General features: G+C 34.9%; 2 protein-coding genes across 2 annotated transcripts; both read left to right on the top strand.

The window, feature by feature from the left end:
* Window positions 1–702: 702 nt before the first annotated feature.
* Window positions 703–8,504, top strand: atp6v1c2 (ATPase H+ transporting V1 subunit C2). Its single transcript, XM_055172645.2, has 13 exons — window positions 703–860; window positions 3,217–3,284; window positions 3,769–3,854; window positions 4,529–4,591; window positions 5,149–5,243; window positions 5,409–5,500; window positions 5,858–5,956; window positions 6,033–6,101; window positions 7,225–7,317; window positions 7,686–7,773; window positions 7,860–7,957; window positions 8,034–8,160; window positions 8,258–8,504. Exons 1-13 carry the CDS (start codon window positions 732–734, stop codon window positions 8,351–8,353), a joined length of 1,203 nt encoding a protein of 400 aa, XP_055028620.2. The 5' UTR covers window positions 703–731; the 3' UTR covers window positions 8,354–8,504.
* Window positions 8,505–11,839: 3,335 nt separating this feature from the next.
* On the top strand, window positions 11,840–13,719 carry ccr6b (chemokine (C-C motif) receptor 6b). Its single transcript, XM_055172781.2, has 2 exons — window positions 11,840–11,954; window positions 12,435–13,719. Exon 2 carries the CDS (start codon window positions 12,447–12,449, stop codon window positions 13,542–13,544), a length of 1,098 nt encoding a protein of 365 aa, XP_055028756.2. The 5' UTR covers window positions 11,840–11,954; window positions 12,435–12,446; the 3' UTR covers window positions 13,545–13,719.
* The last annotated feature ends 3,004 nt before the right edge of the window (window positions 13,720–16,723 follow it).

Here is a 16,723-nt window from a genome sequence, read left to right as displayed (position 1 = left end):
ATATTGTAATGCATTACTTTTAAAAGTAAATTTCCCAAACACAGTATGTGTTTTATAATTAGGCCGCCATAAACTTTCAACAAGAAGCAATGATACTTAAATCTGCTTTAAAATAATGTGTTGGGAATGAAATGTAGAATCATTGTGTGTAATGTGAGAAGAGATGAACATGTGGCTGCACAAAACACACACACACAACAATGAGGTAACAACTATCATTTTACACAACAGTCTGCCGTCTGTCTCACCTCACACACAACACGACACAATCTGCTGAAGAGAATAAAACCTCAATATTCATCTATTCATTTCATCTAAAATAAAAACTCATTCATTCTTCTGATACAGCCTGTTATCTGTGAGCGATTATAATCATTTCTGCTATAGTTTATATACATGGTTATGTCATCTGACAGCTGATTCTGAATAATTGGAAACATGATAAACTGCAGGTAAGTAACATTTATTTCAGTCACAATTGCTTATTATTGCTATCTATCTATTTGTCTGATGTGGCGATGAGCTTTTTACCTCATTTACTCTGATCATGAAACATTAGTGTTGTCCGAAGATGGGAATTGTGTTTCCATGTCTGAGAAACCTAATATTGTCAGACACTGTAGTCGGTAAACGGAGGATACAGTCAATGCTGCCGGTCAATGTACTTCAATAGAGTTTATATTTTCCTTTTATTTCAGGTGATAGACTTCTGTCACAGATGAGAAGAGAAGATGATGGAGTTCTGGTTGATCTCAGTTCCTCTGGATAAAGTCAGCTGTCAGTCTTTAGAGAAACTCAAACAGGTCGAAGACAAAACAGGTCTGACCACAAGCACCAGAGTCCACATCCCAGAGCTGAAGGTAAGAGATCTTCTGAAACCACTCTTGAAACTAAGATGAACCATTTCGGGCATCATAAACAACCTTTAACATCTGAGGAACCTTTCTGTAATAATATAAAGATCTTTAGATTATAAAAGAACCTGGTTTTTATAAGAACCTTTGACTGAATGGTGGAAACTATGAACCAAAAATTATTATTTTATGGCATCACTTTAACTAAATATATCTCTTAAAGACTCGATGAATAATAAACTGCAAAAAACAAAATTAAAAGAATGAAAAATATATATAGTATATCTTTACAACAGACATGGTTGTCTATCAAGGGCTCTTTTGCTAACCCTGTTTTATGCAGTATAAAGTGTCATTTCTGCACCAAAAACAAATAATTGTTTTAAAACATTAAACAGAAGTTGGCATGTCATACACTTAAACAAGCTAGACAATGTTTTGATAGTCACAGTGTTTCAGATTCTTCAGGAAGAAGTCAAATGAATGCTTTACTTATAGTTCTTTCTGCATGACTACATTACATTAACTGGAACAGAATAAAAAACTGCACACATCATTTATAATATTTTATAGCCACTAGAGTGTGATAAAGGACAATATCTGACTTTTATTTGTTTATTAAATCAATATTATAACGCCAGTTAGGGACTTTCTTGGAAATTATTTATGACTTGAATATTATTTTTTTTAGGTAAAAAATTTTGTGCTGTATCCCTCAATACAATTTTTCATTTAAGAGATCATGTGTAGCCAATTGTGAAACTAAATTATTGGATGGTAAAAGAGATAAGTTTGATCTCTCCAAGGTTTAGATGATACAGCATGTGTGACCCTGCTTGTGAAAACCAGAATAAAGTCTCAAAATCAAATTGTTTGATGGACGTTGGATTTGACGTCAATCTGACATTAGGTTTTGACGTCAGACAGATGTCGTGTTTTGAAGTTAGACGGACGTTGGATTTGACGTCAATCTGATGTTGGGTTTTGACGTCAATTTGACGCTGTGTTTTGACGTCAGACAGACGTTGGGTTTTGATGTCAGACAGATGTTAGGTTTTGACGTCAGACGGACGTTGGATTTGACATCAATCTGATGTTGGGTTTTGACGTCAGTTTGACGCTGAGACGTTGGGTTTTGACGTCAGATGGATGTTGGGTTTTGACATCAATCTGACATTGTGTTTTGACGTCAGATGGACGTTGGATTTGACGTCAATCTGACATTGTGTTTTGACGTCAGACCGACGTTGGATTTGACGTCAATCTAATGTTGGGTTTTGACGTCAATTTGACGCTGTGTTTTGACGCCAGACAGACGTTGGGTTTTGACGTCAGATGGATGTTGGGTTTTGACGTCAATCTGACATTGTGTTTTGACGTCAGACGGACGTTGGATTTGACGTCAATCTAATGTTGGGTTTTGACGTCAATTTGAAGCTGTGTTTTGACGCCAGACAGACGTTGGGTTTTGACGTCAGATGGATGTTGGGTTTTGACGTCAATCTGACATTGTGTTTTGACGTCAGACGGACGTTGGATTTGACGTCAATCTGACATTGTGTTTTGACGTCAGACGGACGTTGGATTTGACGTCAATCTAATGTTGGGTTTTGACGTCAATTTGACGCTGTGTTTTGACGTCAGACAGACGTTGGGTTTTGACATCAGATGGATGTTGTGTTTTGACGTCAGATGGATGTTGGGTTTTGACGTCAGATGGATGTTGGGTTTTGACGTCAATCTGACATTGTGTTTTGACGTCAGACGGACGTCAAAACACAATGTCACAAAATTAAAAATGGCAAACAAATATATGTACTAAAATGTATTTTGAAATATTTTTACAAAAATGTAACGTCAGATGGATGTTGGGTTTTGTCGTCAATCTGACATTGTGTTTTGACATCAGACGGACGTTGGATTTGACGTCAATCTGATGCTGTGTTTTGACATCAGACAGACGTTGGGTTTTGACATCAGACGGATGTTGGGTTTTGACGTCAGACGGACGTTTGGTTGTGACATCAGACAGACGTTGGGTTTTGACATCAGACAGACGTTGGGTTTTGACATCAGACAGAGGTTGGGTTGTGACGTCAATCTGAAGTTTGGTTTTGGCGTCAGACGGATGTTGGGTTTTGACGTCAGATGGACGTTGAGTTTTCACAGGTAGGGTCACATATTTGATTTTTCAGGGTTGTGCTGTTAAATGGACACTGAAAGGGTTACTGTACAGATCAAATCTGGATGATTTGTTATGATGTCTTTGTTAATATAATCCTCTAGGTTTGTAGATGCTCTTGATGTGGATTTCATCTGTCTTGGTTACTCAGAGTAAAACTTTTTTTTAATGTTTGTGAAGGTAGGAACATTGGATGTGTTAGTGGGTCTTTCTGATGATTTGTCCAGTCTGGACTCATACACAGAGAGGTGAGCACTGTTCATTTAATAATACTTTAATTATATCACTATATAATATTATTACTAAACAACTAGACACACCATCACTATACAGACTTTTGTGTTAAAGTTACTGTTTTCTAAAAAAGTTTTGTTGGATGTTGGAGTGCAGGTTGAGTGAAGCTCTGTGTGTAATACAGTCAACACTATCTGAGTCACTTTATCCACTCGAGTACAGTTTCAGGTGACACCTTTCTGCCCCGGCTCCAATGTTTATGTGTTGTGGAAACTGCTCTCTCCTCAGTCTAACATATCCCTTCATACAGTATGACTTTCAGAAAAGGTTACATTGAAGTTTAAGGCTTATGGCTCTATAGTCCTGGTTCAATAGTTGTGGATTATTCATTGACCATCATAGTTTACTGAGATGACAGAGAAATGTAGGAACATGCATTTATAGCATTAATCAAATTGATTTTAAACCCATTGTTTGTGAATTTCCACTACACTACAGTGTCCTGCATCAGACCTCACAGTGTTTGTGTGATGTGATGAAAGAGGTCGGTGGAAAACTGTTGGAGAGCATTTTAACAAACACAGGTAAGTTTACATTAAACCTGAGCTCATTATCTGCAGGACATCACATCTCAACCCATCCCATAAGGCATTTAATACAATATACGTAATTTAAAATAATATAATATAATATAATATAATATAATATAATATAATATAATATAATATAATATAATATAATATAATATAATATAATATAATATAATATAATATAATATAATATAATATAATATAATTTAAAATATATTTCAAAACATACAAAAAAGGCCAACAAATATATGTACTAAAATTTATTTTTTATATTTTTACAATAATGTATTTTAAAACAATATATTTTTTTTGGCTTTTTTGTAATTTTGAAATATATTTTAATATATTTAATTTATATTTATATATTATATATTCACTTTGCATTGGAAAAAAAACATTGTATTTTACAAGATTACAAAAATCTACCTATAATTTTATATTTGATACATACATTTATATTTTGGCCAAGAAAAATATGTATGGGTTGTAAAAATAGAAAATCTGAAATACATTTAAAAAAAGGATGGGATCATACTGTAGAAATCATGATACACATGAACTGATTGAAAGGTTATATATCATTAAATCATTAAAAACTTTCTAACAAGATTTCTTTATCCGTCATTCACATTAAGAGTGATTTCTTGCTCTTTTAATGCTCTCACTAGAATACAAAACTCACCAGAAAGATAAACATTCACCTTTGAAATCCTACTTTCAGACGATACAGGGTAAGTAAACCCCTTTAAGAAAAGAAAAATGTGCATTCATGTGCCTAAAAGAAATAAATGAAACCAAACTTTGTTTACATGATTATGTCATGAGTTTGGGCTTAAAAAATGTGTAACCAAATTCAAGTTTGGCTAGAAGTATGTTACTCATAGCCAGACTATATTGGGTTTGTATAGACATTATATACGGGTTTTCAGCCTGATCTTATAGGAATTCAAAATGATTTTATGAGATGTCTAATTCAAATGAATCCATACAAAACATACTATTATTACCAAAGAGCAGCAATGAAGCCACATCCCTACCCAATCTCAAAGAAAATCTTACTAAAATGTACAAACGAGATCATTTAAACTCACATGAATTAGTAAAAAATGACAAATTGTTTTGTGATTGTCTGTGTTGCACATGATTTCTAGTGGCCCGGTGCTTTATTTGAATGTAATTTGCGCAAAACTAATAGATAAGATGATTTATATCTGGAGTAATAGTTTTAATTGCACATTTAGATTTCTACACTGTACATTCACTGCATGTTGTTTTTGATGCTTTTTAGTAGACTTGGCAACATATGTAACCAAGTTTCAATGGGACAGAGCCAAATATCCTCCTGCACATCCTCTAAAGACCCTCACTGACATCATATCTAAAGTAAATAGATTCACCTTATATCAAGCACATAAGATTTGTTTTTATATGTATGTCAGATGTTTTTATATGTATGTTTCTGTGTGTGTGTGTGTGTGTGTGTGTGTGTGTGTGTGTGTGTGTGTGTGTGTGTGTGTGTGTGTGTGTGTGTGTGTGTGTGTCTATCAGCAAGTGTCTCAGGTGGACACAGAGCTGAAGTCACGCAGAGCTGCTTACAATAATGTGAAGTCCAATATTCAAAGCATTGAGCTGAAAACTGAGTAAGTTTATCTATAAAAGCAGTTAATGTTTATAAGATTTATGTTGAGTTTTTATAACATGTTTTCTCATTATAAATCCTACAGTACCTATAATACTGTTCGTGACATTTTCAAGCACATCCGCATCATTGTGCAATTTTGCATTATAATTATACATACGGATTATTACAGTTTTTTTTAACATGTATATTTTGAAAATATTTGTTGTACTGCCTAATGTCAATGCAATGCAGTAATGCAGTACAATCATTTGGAGTGGCTTTCTTTTCTTAATGCAAATCTTTTTTTTATATCATTGAGTGTAAAGTCATATTTATGTTTTTAGTGAGATGAAACTGTTTTAATGTATGTATTCAGGGGATCATTACAGACGCGTGGGTTGAGTGACATTGTGAAAAAGGAGGACCTGGTTTTAAATTCAGAGTATCTCACAACACTGCTGGTTGTGGTGTCCAGGTCAGTGTCCAGGTCCAGACACCTTAACTCATTCATCCCTGAAATCATTTTTAAAATGCATTTATTTTCTCTATAGGACGTCGTATGGACTATGGGAGAGGAGCTATGAATCCATGTCAAAGTTTGTTGTTCCTCGATCCAGCCGGTTGGTCACGAGTGTGTTTGTGGACTTCTTTATTCAGAACTTAAACAGTCACGTGACTGATGATGGCTAATCCAACAGTATTATCAAGTTACTGATGGAAAGCAAGAGTTCATCTTAAAGTCTGAGTGTCGGTGTCTTTCTCATTGACCGGCGTTATTTTCTGTCTCACACGATTGTGGTTTCAGACTCGACTAAAAGGCCACGATGGCCATTTGCCTCAGTTTTGCATAGTATAATAATAATAACAACAACAACTATCTAGGAGTTTGAATAATGGCAGATTTTTTTTGCTTGTTTTATGCAGAAAATCACTTAAATTTGATATTTTTGGTCTAAAAACTAGACTTATTTTCTTGGGTTGTTTTGCTCATCAAGAGCATCTTAATTTAAGAATGTTTTGATACTTTTACTGAAAACAAGACAAAAATACTAAGAATTTTTTTCTTGAAAATAATTTTTTGCAGGGTATGAATTACTTTTTGATAGATGGAGGCACTTTTTGGTGCTTTAAAAATGGGGCACCGTTCAATGCCATTATAAAGCTGAAAAGAGACAGGATATTATTTAATATAACACTGAATATGTCCAGCTGAAAAAGAAAGTACACCTAGAGTACATTGAAGGTTCGTAAGCAACCAATCACACCAAACACGTTTTAAATGCCTTTATTTGACTGACTTCAGAAAAGAGCAATGCACTGCGTTTTTTATATTGCTGGGCAACCACCAAGGCACTTGTCCTGTCAATCAAATATTGAAGCATACGTTGACTTTTTTTCAACTTCAGGCGTTCAGAGCCCTGCAAAAATGCATGGCGCAGCAGGCGGAAAAAACGTGAGCCATTTGGCGCACATAAACAGCGAGGATAACGCTCACTGCCCCCCCCTAAATAAAAAAAAAGGTGCCTGCCGCTGCCATAAACACGTTAGGTGTAATCCATCCCTAAGACAGGCTTGTTTTCTTTTTGGTAAATTTTCACCATCCTGGATGTACATGACTTCTTATATAAGAGGCAGCATTTGTATTTTTACTTAATAAAACTTTTAAATTGACTATAAAGTATTTTTTGTGCATATCAGGAACTAAATTAAAAATGATAAAGTATGTTTGTGTTTGTAACACAGGAAGTTGGCTGAAGATAAAGACGCAGGGATTTTCACAGTAACGCTCTTTAAGAATTCAGTCAATGAATTTAATGCCAATGCCAAAAATCACAAGTAAGTGTTTACGCAAAACAAACCTCTGTGTTTATGCTCAACCTGATTTTGCCAAGTGAGAGGGCAACTTATAGTTTTGACTCGAGGACAACATTTTTGTAAACCAAACCCTAAAATCAAAGGGAAATGATAAGTGATAAAAAATGGTGCTAATACTGATTGTAAGATTAAAGCTGAAGCAAAATCCACCAAACTTATTTCTGAAATCTGATTGGTTGATTGATATGTTGTCCCAAGGTCATCATAATGTTGCCCTAAGGACATCAACCACTTGGCAAAATCAGGAGAGGCTCTGTGTTCATTTATACTTGATAAAATAAATAAAGTAAAAAAGAAAGAAATGCAATTTTTCATGTGGTGGTTAAAAGGTTTACTGTAAGGAAATACAACCTGGACGAAGCTGAAAAGCAAAAGCTGGAATTGAGCCGTCTCACTGTGGACCGGAAGGAATTGTGTGTAAGAAAAATAACATATAACAATGTAAACAATAATCTATAAGTTCTTTATTGAGAATAACAGCATCAGTATATTTGTACCACCAGAGGACTTTTGTACGCTGGCTGAAGGTGAACTTCAGTGAGATCTTTGTGGCCTGGATTCACATCAAAGTTCTCCGTACATTTGTTGAGTCAGTTCTCAGGTAAAATCACCGCTTGATCAAATAAACATTAATATAATCAAGTATCACAGACAGATAGACATCTTCTGTTGGTTAGATATGGCCTACCGGTCGGTTTCCAGTCGGTTTTACTGCAACCCAATAAGAAGAACGTGAAGCAGCTTAGAAAGCAACTCAACTCTTTATTTAAACATCTCGATCCAGCTGCGACTGCTAAAGGAGACGTAAGAACATTTAATCTTTCTTTAAAATACAATCACTCCATGACTCAATGGTAATGTCTTAAAACTGATTTAATGTGTGTTTGTTCACTGTTTGTAGGTGGGGTTTGATATCCCGGATATGAGCTCTGGACAACAGGAATATTATTCCTACATCTGTTACCCCATCAAAATTAAAATGGTGGAACCAAGCTAGTGGACATCTTAAAAGTTAGGCAGACTTTAATGTTTTGTAGCTTTCAATAAACCCTGAAATACCTGAAGATCTCGTGCTTTGTGCTATTAAGAGATTTGCTTATTTAAACAGAATCAAACAAGTGTTTCTTTAAAATAAACATACTATAGAGTCGGTTCCTCGGACAGGGTTTAGATTAATTCCGGACTAGGCTTTATTAGTTTAGACATTTAAGTAGTTTTTACAAACAAACCTTACAAAAAACAATAATGAGACAAAACAATGGCACTGATATGGTGTTGAGATATGTCAGTACACAGTGTTTTTAAATGAAGGCATCTCAAACATGCATTTTAGTCTGGGATTAGGATAAACCCTGACTCCAGATGTGCTGTATTGACATGTGTAGTTTGTAAGTAACTTATTCAAACGCATCATTCCTGTTCTTGGGTCAGCTCATTTATGAATCACCTGAGCATCTGGTGAATATATTAGATGTGAGAGTCAGGAGACCCATACAGCAAAAAAAAAAAAAAAAAATATATATATATATATATATATATATATATATATATATATATATATATATATATATATATATATATATATATATATATATATATATATATATATATATATATATATGCTTAAATATATTTTGTAATTAGTTTACAAAAATATATTTTCACCGATATATTTTTTGGCCATTTGTTTTATATTTTATAATATATATTTTTAAAATGATTAAAAAATATATTTAGCCCTCCATATATTTCAATCCAAGAAATATATTCACGTTGCATTTGAAGAAGAAAATTGTTTATGTTACGAACCTGTAAACATTTTTAAAAAGGTTAAACTTAAAAATATTTAGCATATATTTAAAATATATTTTGGCCAAGAATACATTTTTGCCATATGGGATGTAAAATTAGAAATGTATTTGCTTCCCCATGAAACATTTTGTATTATTTGCTGATATATGAAGGTTAAAACTAAATATATTATCAAATTAAAAAATATATTCAATTTAAGCTTTACTTTCTCAAAAATGCATTTAGCATATATTTAAAAAATTAGAAATGTATTTTTTGCTGTATGTGGAAAGAAATCATATTATCTCTGAAGATATCACAACAAACGTCTGAAAAACTGAAGGTGGAGCTGGAATTTAACTATAATGTCAAATCAGAAGGTAAACATGTTTGAAAATCTCCCACAACTGAAAGTTTGGACATCATCACCCTTGTTTTATTTTAAAGCAGTTTGATGTTCCTCTGTTGAAGATTGGGTCAATTTCATACAATTACTATTTCACTTTAATTTTTTCATCTTACATTCCTTTCCTTTCCTTTCCTTTCCTTGCCCAGCTGCAGATTCACTGGCAGTACAAAGTTTTAGTTTTATCTTGCCAATAATGCACAATTAAATAGTTTGACATTAAAAACACAAAGCAACAGCAGGTCATCTACATCCATGGATACTAATATAGTTATCATCATAGTGTGAATGCCTCATTATCTCTTTTTGGCACAAAGACAACTATTTCCTTCAAGGACTGTTTCTTAATCCAAAGGCTGCAGCCTCCGGAGGTCGCATGCATGCATCATCAAGCCTGGTTTATTAACATTAACTAGCATTACATTCACAACTCATTAGCATATTACAACAATTTACCATTGACTAATCATAAGTCAACTTTATAATTGTTAATATTCTAAAATAAGAGTCTTGATGATATACGCAGCCTACAAATGCGACCTCCTGAGGCTGCAGCCTTCAGATTGAGAAATGGACAAAATGGCGGTGCATGATGAGTTTCTGGGTCAGAGACTGGAGGACGGAGGAGCGGAAATGAGCATGAGCAGTGAGCACCCACTGACTAATCTAAACAGCACCTCCAACGAAAAATGAGATAATAATATTGACCGAATGCTCTCTGCACTTATTATACGTTCATCAAACAAGTACCCACTTCATCCTCAGGCCATTCAGAAATACTGCTGTTGGCAGAATCTAATAAGAGTCTGATCAAAAATGCTCATTAACAAAAAAACATGTCAGACACACTTAGAGGGTTTTGCATCTGAGCTCTTCATATTTTCAAATAGGTCAGTAAATTTGCATATCAAACAAAAATCAGCACTATTATCAAGTTTAAATGTCAAACACCAACACGTCTCACATAAACATCTCTTTTATCTGATTTAGCGCAACTCAAGGCTGTAGATTGGGTTTGAACATGACAGTGCGTTAACAGATACAACATTTAATTTGAACAATGCATTAATAAACACTCAAATGAAGAAATGCTCTTGCAGTGGTTAAACAAACATAGTCTTCTAGTTCTTCTCTGAACAATCCCAGATCGGTGGATATTAACTGTATGTCGCTTTGGATAACAACAAGTTTACATTTAAATCTATGTGTGCTCCCAGTAACTTACTGTAAAAATCAGGAAAATCTCTCTTAAGTCGTAAGTCAAATGTTACCATTATATAGGGACTGTAGCACTCTCTTCAATTTTTTATTTATTTAAAATCATAAAACTTGAAATTATTATTAGCAATAATCTAGCTTATTTAGCCAAAGGCTACATGGACTGTGATCAGGTCAATAACTTCAGACCCTTAAAGGTGCCAAAAAATGCATTGATATAATCTATTATATTGTTCTCTGATAAAAGGTTGGTGGCTTTATTAAGTGCAGAAATGATCCAGAGTCAGTTTTACATGTCTATTTATAACCCTAGGATTTGTCTTTAGAATGAAATGGTCTATTACCTTATTTGAAAGGGTCATGAATAATAATGTTGAGCTCTGCTCTGATTGGCTGTTTCTCAGAGCAGCTCCTTCAGTAGCTCTGTGTGTGTGTAAACAGATCTTATGTTTCAGTCTGTATCAGATGAAGATACAGATTTTGAGGAATAATCAATTGTTTGGAGATTGTTAATGGACGTTTCTGAGTGGTAAATTTGTGTTTTTTTCAGTATGGACCTGCAAAACGTAAATATAACGTCAATAACTTTAGCCTAAACGTTAACATATAGCATTAACTAGCATATAGTGCTAACTCAGCATTAACAACTTTGTTTTATCATTGTAACAAATTGTACTTAATTTAATGTTGTGGCGTACATCTCGACTTTCACGTCACAGTTGGTGTTATGTTGAGATTGGTCTGTTTTCCAGTCTTTTGCTTTCACAAGGTTTACATAAGAAGGAGGAAACAATCATGTTTGAGACTCACGATATGTCATTACTATGTACTGAACTTTTATTATTTATCTATGGCTAAATAAATACAGTTTTACATTCTAAGGCACCTTAAAGTTTTGTTTCTGGGGGATCAAAGCGTTTCATGTAGGTGGTTAAAGCCAAGTAAAGTTTCTTTCATGGTGTAGGTGAAAATTGTGCAGAAAGCAATGTGGAAGATGCCTCAGCAGATAGCAGAAGCTTCTAACAATATTTTCTTACCGCTGACATCACATCACGAATGGGCCGGTCTATACAAATATAAAAGAACAGCCAGAAGCGCTCAACACTGAAGCAGGTGCCTTACAAGTCAACTTTCCAAAAAGAAAGGTTGGATGTCGAATTGAAGAAGAAAAACTTTCACAAAGGTACAACTTTTATTTGAAAATATTGAAATTCATTTATTTGCAATGTTTCTTGGACTGAATTATGTTTCTTATGAATTTTAAAACCTCAAAGGTTTATACTTTAATGAACTGGATCTTATCTAGGAGTCAAATGTTTAAGCTGCAGTCTTCTTTCGAAGAATTAAGGATTTTAACATTACTATTATTCCTAAATGTGGAAATGATTAAAAACGAATAAGCGTTTGTGCGTGCAGATCTACATAAGCAATACTGTGGGTTTGATGGTAAAATGCATTGAAACACCAAAAGCGTGTTTAACCAGGAAACACACAGCCGTCATCTTTTCATACAGATGCTTGTGGTGTCATTATCTCTTCTATTATCTATTCAGCAACACGCATGATGGTGAAAACAATGATTTGCATGGCTTCCCTCTCACGTTATACAAATGTGCCTTCAACAGAAGAAATAGATTTCAACTACATCAACCTTTTCTTTCAGGAAAGAGCAGCTATGGATGACAGTCTCTCGTATACTGTCGATTATGAGAATTACACTGAAGACGACTCCACTTTCATATATGACCAGGAGCCTTGTAACCTGAAATGGAACCACGAGCACGAGGTGGTCATCCAAACTTACATCTACTCTCTGATTTGTGTTCTCGGCCTGGTGGGCAACGTCTTGGTCCTCGTCACGTACGCTTTGTACAAGAAAGCCAAGACCATGACAGACATCTACCTGGTTAACGTGGCGATGGCGGATCTTCTCTTCGTCGTCGCCCTGCCGTTGATCATCTATAACGAAAGGCACGACTGGTATATGGGAACGTGGGCTTGCAAACTACTGTCCGGTTCTTACAGCATCAATCTGTACAGCAGCACGCTTCTGTTGGCCTGCATCAGCGGCGACCGCTACGTAGCCATCGTCCAGGCCAGAAGATCGGTGCGGATTCGACCGCGAGTTAACGTGTACAGTCGTCTCATCTGCTCGGTAACATGGCTGCTCGCCGTCTTCCTGTCGGTGCCGACCTTCGTGTATTACGAGCGGGTCGAGGAGACGGACGGCAATGAATGCATGCCTTTGTATCAGTTCCATGACACGGCTAAATTGATGAAGGTCCTGATTCCCGGCACTCAGATGGTGGTCGGGTTCTTGGTGCCACTTTTGGTCATGATGTTCTGCTACTCGTGCATCATAGGATCTCTTCTCAAAGCCAAGAACTTTCGGAAGCACAAGGCCGTGCGCGTGGTCCTCGTCGTGGTCTTGGTGTTCGTGCTCTGCCATCTGCCTTACAACGTGGCTCTTCTCATTCACACCATGAAACTTTTCAAAAGCAGAACTTGTAAAGACGAGCAGATGATCTTGACGACAATGTCCGTCAGCAGGAACGTGGCTTACCTTCACTGCTGCTTGAATCCCATTCTCTACGCCTTCATCGGGGTGAAATTCAGGAGTCATTTTTATCAGATCCTTCAGGACGTGAGGTGTTTGGGAAAGAGGTACATCTACTCCGGCCGTTCCTCTCAGCAGACATCTGATCTGTACTTATCAGCTAACAAAACTGTGGTCGGGGGCAGTCTTGAAAACCCATCGTCTTTTACAATGTGAGCGATGTGTTTGCAGTATATTTTTCCTTTAGATAGCGATGATGTAGGTTTGTTTGTTTGGTTTGGTTTGTACTGTATATAACATTTTATGATTTTTTTATTGTAAACAATGCGACTGCTTGTTAATGTAATCGGCCAGTTGATGTGACACTGTATTGAAGGCATTGATCTTGTTTATTTTACAACAATAGAGTTTTAATAAAGTGATTATTCTGAGTCTGTCAGTGATGTTGATCTGTGGTCTGATAAACACACATCGCATGCTTTCTCTACACAGTCATCTCAAAACTTTGATCATATAAAAAACATGCTGTTATGTTTGACTGAAACGTTCATTTGAGCGGTCATGACCGGGCTTTTGGCCTTGTGGTTGGAAAGGAGCGTCTGTCTTTACAGATCATCCCTAAGTTCATTGTCTATGGCCAATGACACACTTCTGCTTCCTCTTAATATGAATGCACGTGCACATTTAAGACTAAAATTGATGGTTATCTTCTTCAGTACATGCATGTAAATAGAGCAGAGAGAAATAAGACATTCACAAGCTATAATATGTATAAAAGCAGGATACACTACTAAGGGAAAGTCCTAAAGCAGACATTTATCTGTCTGTTGACTTCTCTCTTCATTTACCTATTTAAATGATACTCGCCACATTTCCTTCTACTACAGCTGTAAACACATAAATGACAACATTACCAATGCAAATGCAAAACCAGAGTCTTACTTTCCCTTTTACTGCAAGTCTGCTTTCTTTAAAGGCAGTTGACACTGTTGTGTACATTTATATTTTAGGAAAAAATAAGAGAATAAGAGAAAGCACACTGTTAAAATGTCTGTATACATGACAGTATTACCATCAGCTGTTTGCCAGTAAAAAAAACATTAATTACAGATCTTTACAGGAAAAAATACTATAAAAAAGTACAGCATTATGCAAAGCATTTCTGCGAACCAAAATATAAAAAAAACAGAAAAAGGTTCCCAGAATGCTTTGCATGAGGCTGTTATTTTATAATTTTATTCTAAAAAGATAAAGACTTGTTTATTATGTTTAATATTCATTTTTCTTTGAACAAACTTTTACCAATAAATTAGATAAATATAAATCTACAGTAAGTTACTGGCAAACTGCTGCATAACTACAGCAAAAGAAATCAGTGATACTTTATTTTAAATGGTCTTGTGGCCAGAATTTTTTTTTTTATTTTAATAGCCAATTATAAAGTATAATACTGTAATCCGGGTGAAAAGTGCACTAAATAAGTATACTTAGTCCTGGACTAAAATGCATGCTTGAGCTGCTTTAATATCTTGCCCTGATTAATTTTAACATATATCAGTGAAATAGTTTTGTCTCAAGATGCACACCTGTAGTATTTTTTGTAAGGTTTGTTTGTAAAAAAAAAAACGTCGTAATTGTACTAATATAACTAAAGCCTAGTCCCATATTAACCTAAACCCTGCCCGGGAAACCACTCCTTAATAAATGTACTATTTTCATGCACTAATTGTGTTTTGAATATACAAATATTTGTCTTTAGTACTTAAGATAAACTTAAGAAGATCTAAGTGTACACAAGGGTGCTATTTTGAGACAACATACAGCAGACAACTTTGGGCCGGATACGAACCGGTGCCGCAGACTTCGGCAAAGATCTGGTACGGATTCGGCCCAGAGATGTCTGTCTGCTAGGATTTATTTTAATACACTAATGATCAATTGAAGGTTTACTGGTGTTTGTGCACTGAAGTACTACTGAAGTAGAAGTTTACTTTATTTACTGTATAGCACAAACATCTATTTACTACAAATGCAACTGGTGGTATTTAAAGACACCGTCAGAAAAAATATGTACACAAGTTGTCATTGGGTTGTACCCTTTTGAAAAGTACAGCTTTGGCCCTAAAGACTTCATATTAAAAGTACATAACCTACTGAATACATATCTGTACATAATGCTAAATATTAGGACCATTTAAAAGGGTACTGATCCAGTGACAGATGCACTGTAAAAATTGCAGGATTTTTGTCAAATAAACATATTTTCAGTTTCAGTTTCATTTTATTTAAGCAGGGACAATGCACAAAATTAACATTAACCTTGTATAAGAACAAGGAGAGATGCCTTGTGCCAGGTTGTAGCACAAGTGCTATTTTCCGCCTGTAGTCCCTTGGCAGGTCAATAACACAATAATATAAAATTCCATATAAATAAAAAACATTTAAATATAAAATTTACATCACAATCACTCTTAATTTACAATGAATACTTTTATGTTCTCAATGTACCCCCCCTCCAAAAATTAATCCCACCCAAACACAAATTATACAATAAATCCTTACCTATCCCAATTTCAATCACACACAAACACACACACACACACACATCACAAGTGTGTACAGTTTTGTTGTGACAGTAACCAAGCTTTTATCAAACCCGAGAAGATGAATGGATTTGTAGAAGTAATAAGGTGTGTGGGGAGAGTATTCCACTGAGTTGTAGCCACAAAAGAAAAAGATGACTTACCAAAAGAAGTTCTACGATTGGGAATATTGCACTCTCCTCTAGTGGCTGATCGAGTAGCTCTTTTCTTTTCTGAGTTAAGTGCAATACTTTTTTTTAGTGGAGGAGCGACACCATTATGAATTATTTTAAAAAGTAGACAAACATTTGAATACATTATTAAATTTTCAAAACTTAAGATATTATATTTAGTCATTATTTTACAGTGGTGATATTGACGTGTTTTTTTATCATGGATCTTAAGGGCTGTTTTATATAACGTTTCAAGTGGTCTCAATGCTGTCTTACTTGCTTGAGACCAAGTTGTCATACAATACAAAAAGTGCGGAACAATCATTGCATTTAAATAAGTGGTTGATGCCTCAATAGTAAGAGAGTTTCTTATATGTCTGAAATTAAAAATATTAAATTTAAGTGTACTACTCAATTTTTTTACATGTTTTTTAAAAGTAAGAGTTGAGTCCAGGATAACACCCAGATATTTAAATTGGTCCACATTTTTAATTATATGCCCATTTGCTAAGACCTAAGGGCATTCTTTAAGTTTACATCTATTTTTAAAAAACATGGTTACAGTCTTTTCAATATTCAAAGTGAGACATGAGCTATGTAACCATTCCACAACCTTATGCATTACATTCGTTAATTTTAA

The sequence above is a fragment of the Misgurnus anguillicaudatus genome, chromosome 7 (genome assembly GCF_027580225.2).
Source record: "Misgurnus anguillicaudatus chromosome 7, ASM2758022v2, whole genome shotgun sequence".
Taxonomy (NCBI): domain Eukaryota; kingdom Metazoa; phylum Chordata; class Actinopteri; order Cypriniformes; family Cobitidae; genus Misgurnus; species Misgurnus anguillicaudatus.
The sequence above is the reverse complement of the archived record's forward strand: the minus strand, read 5'-3'. Positions and strand labels throughout refer to the sequence as shown.

Bases quoted from the DNA above. Each gene is read 5' to 3' on its own strand.
- atp6v1c2 (XM_055172645.2), top strand. From the start codon at position 732: ATGATGGAGTTCTGGTTGATCTCAGTTCCTCTGGATAAAGTCAGCTGT. The intron at 3,855-4,528 runs GTAAGTTTACAT...TGCTCTCACTAG, and splicing joins GAGCATTTTAACAAACACAG to AATACAAAACTCACCAGAAA. The intron at 5,501-5,857 runs GTAAGTTTATCT...GTATGTATTCAG, and splicing joins AGCATTGAGCTGAAAACTGA to GGGATCATTACAGACGCGTG.
- ccr6b (XM_055172781.2), top strand. From the start codon at position 12,447: ATGGATGACAGTCTCTCGTATACTGTCGATTATGAGAATTACACTGAA.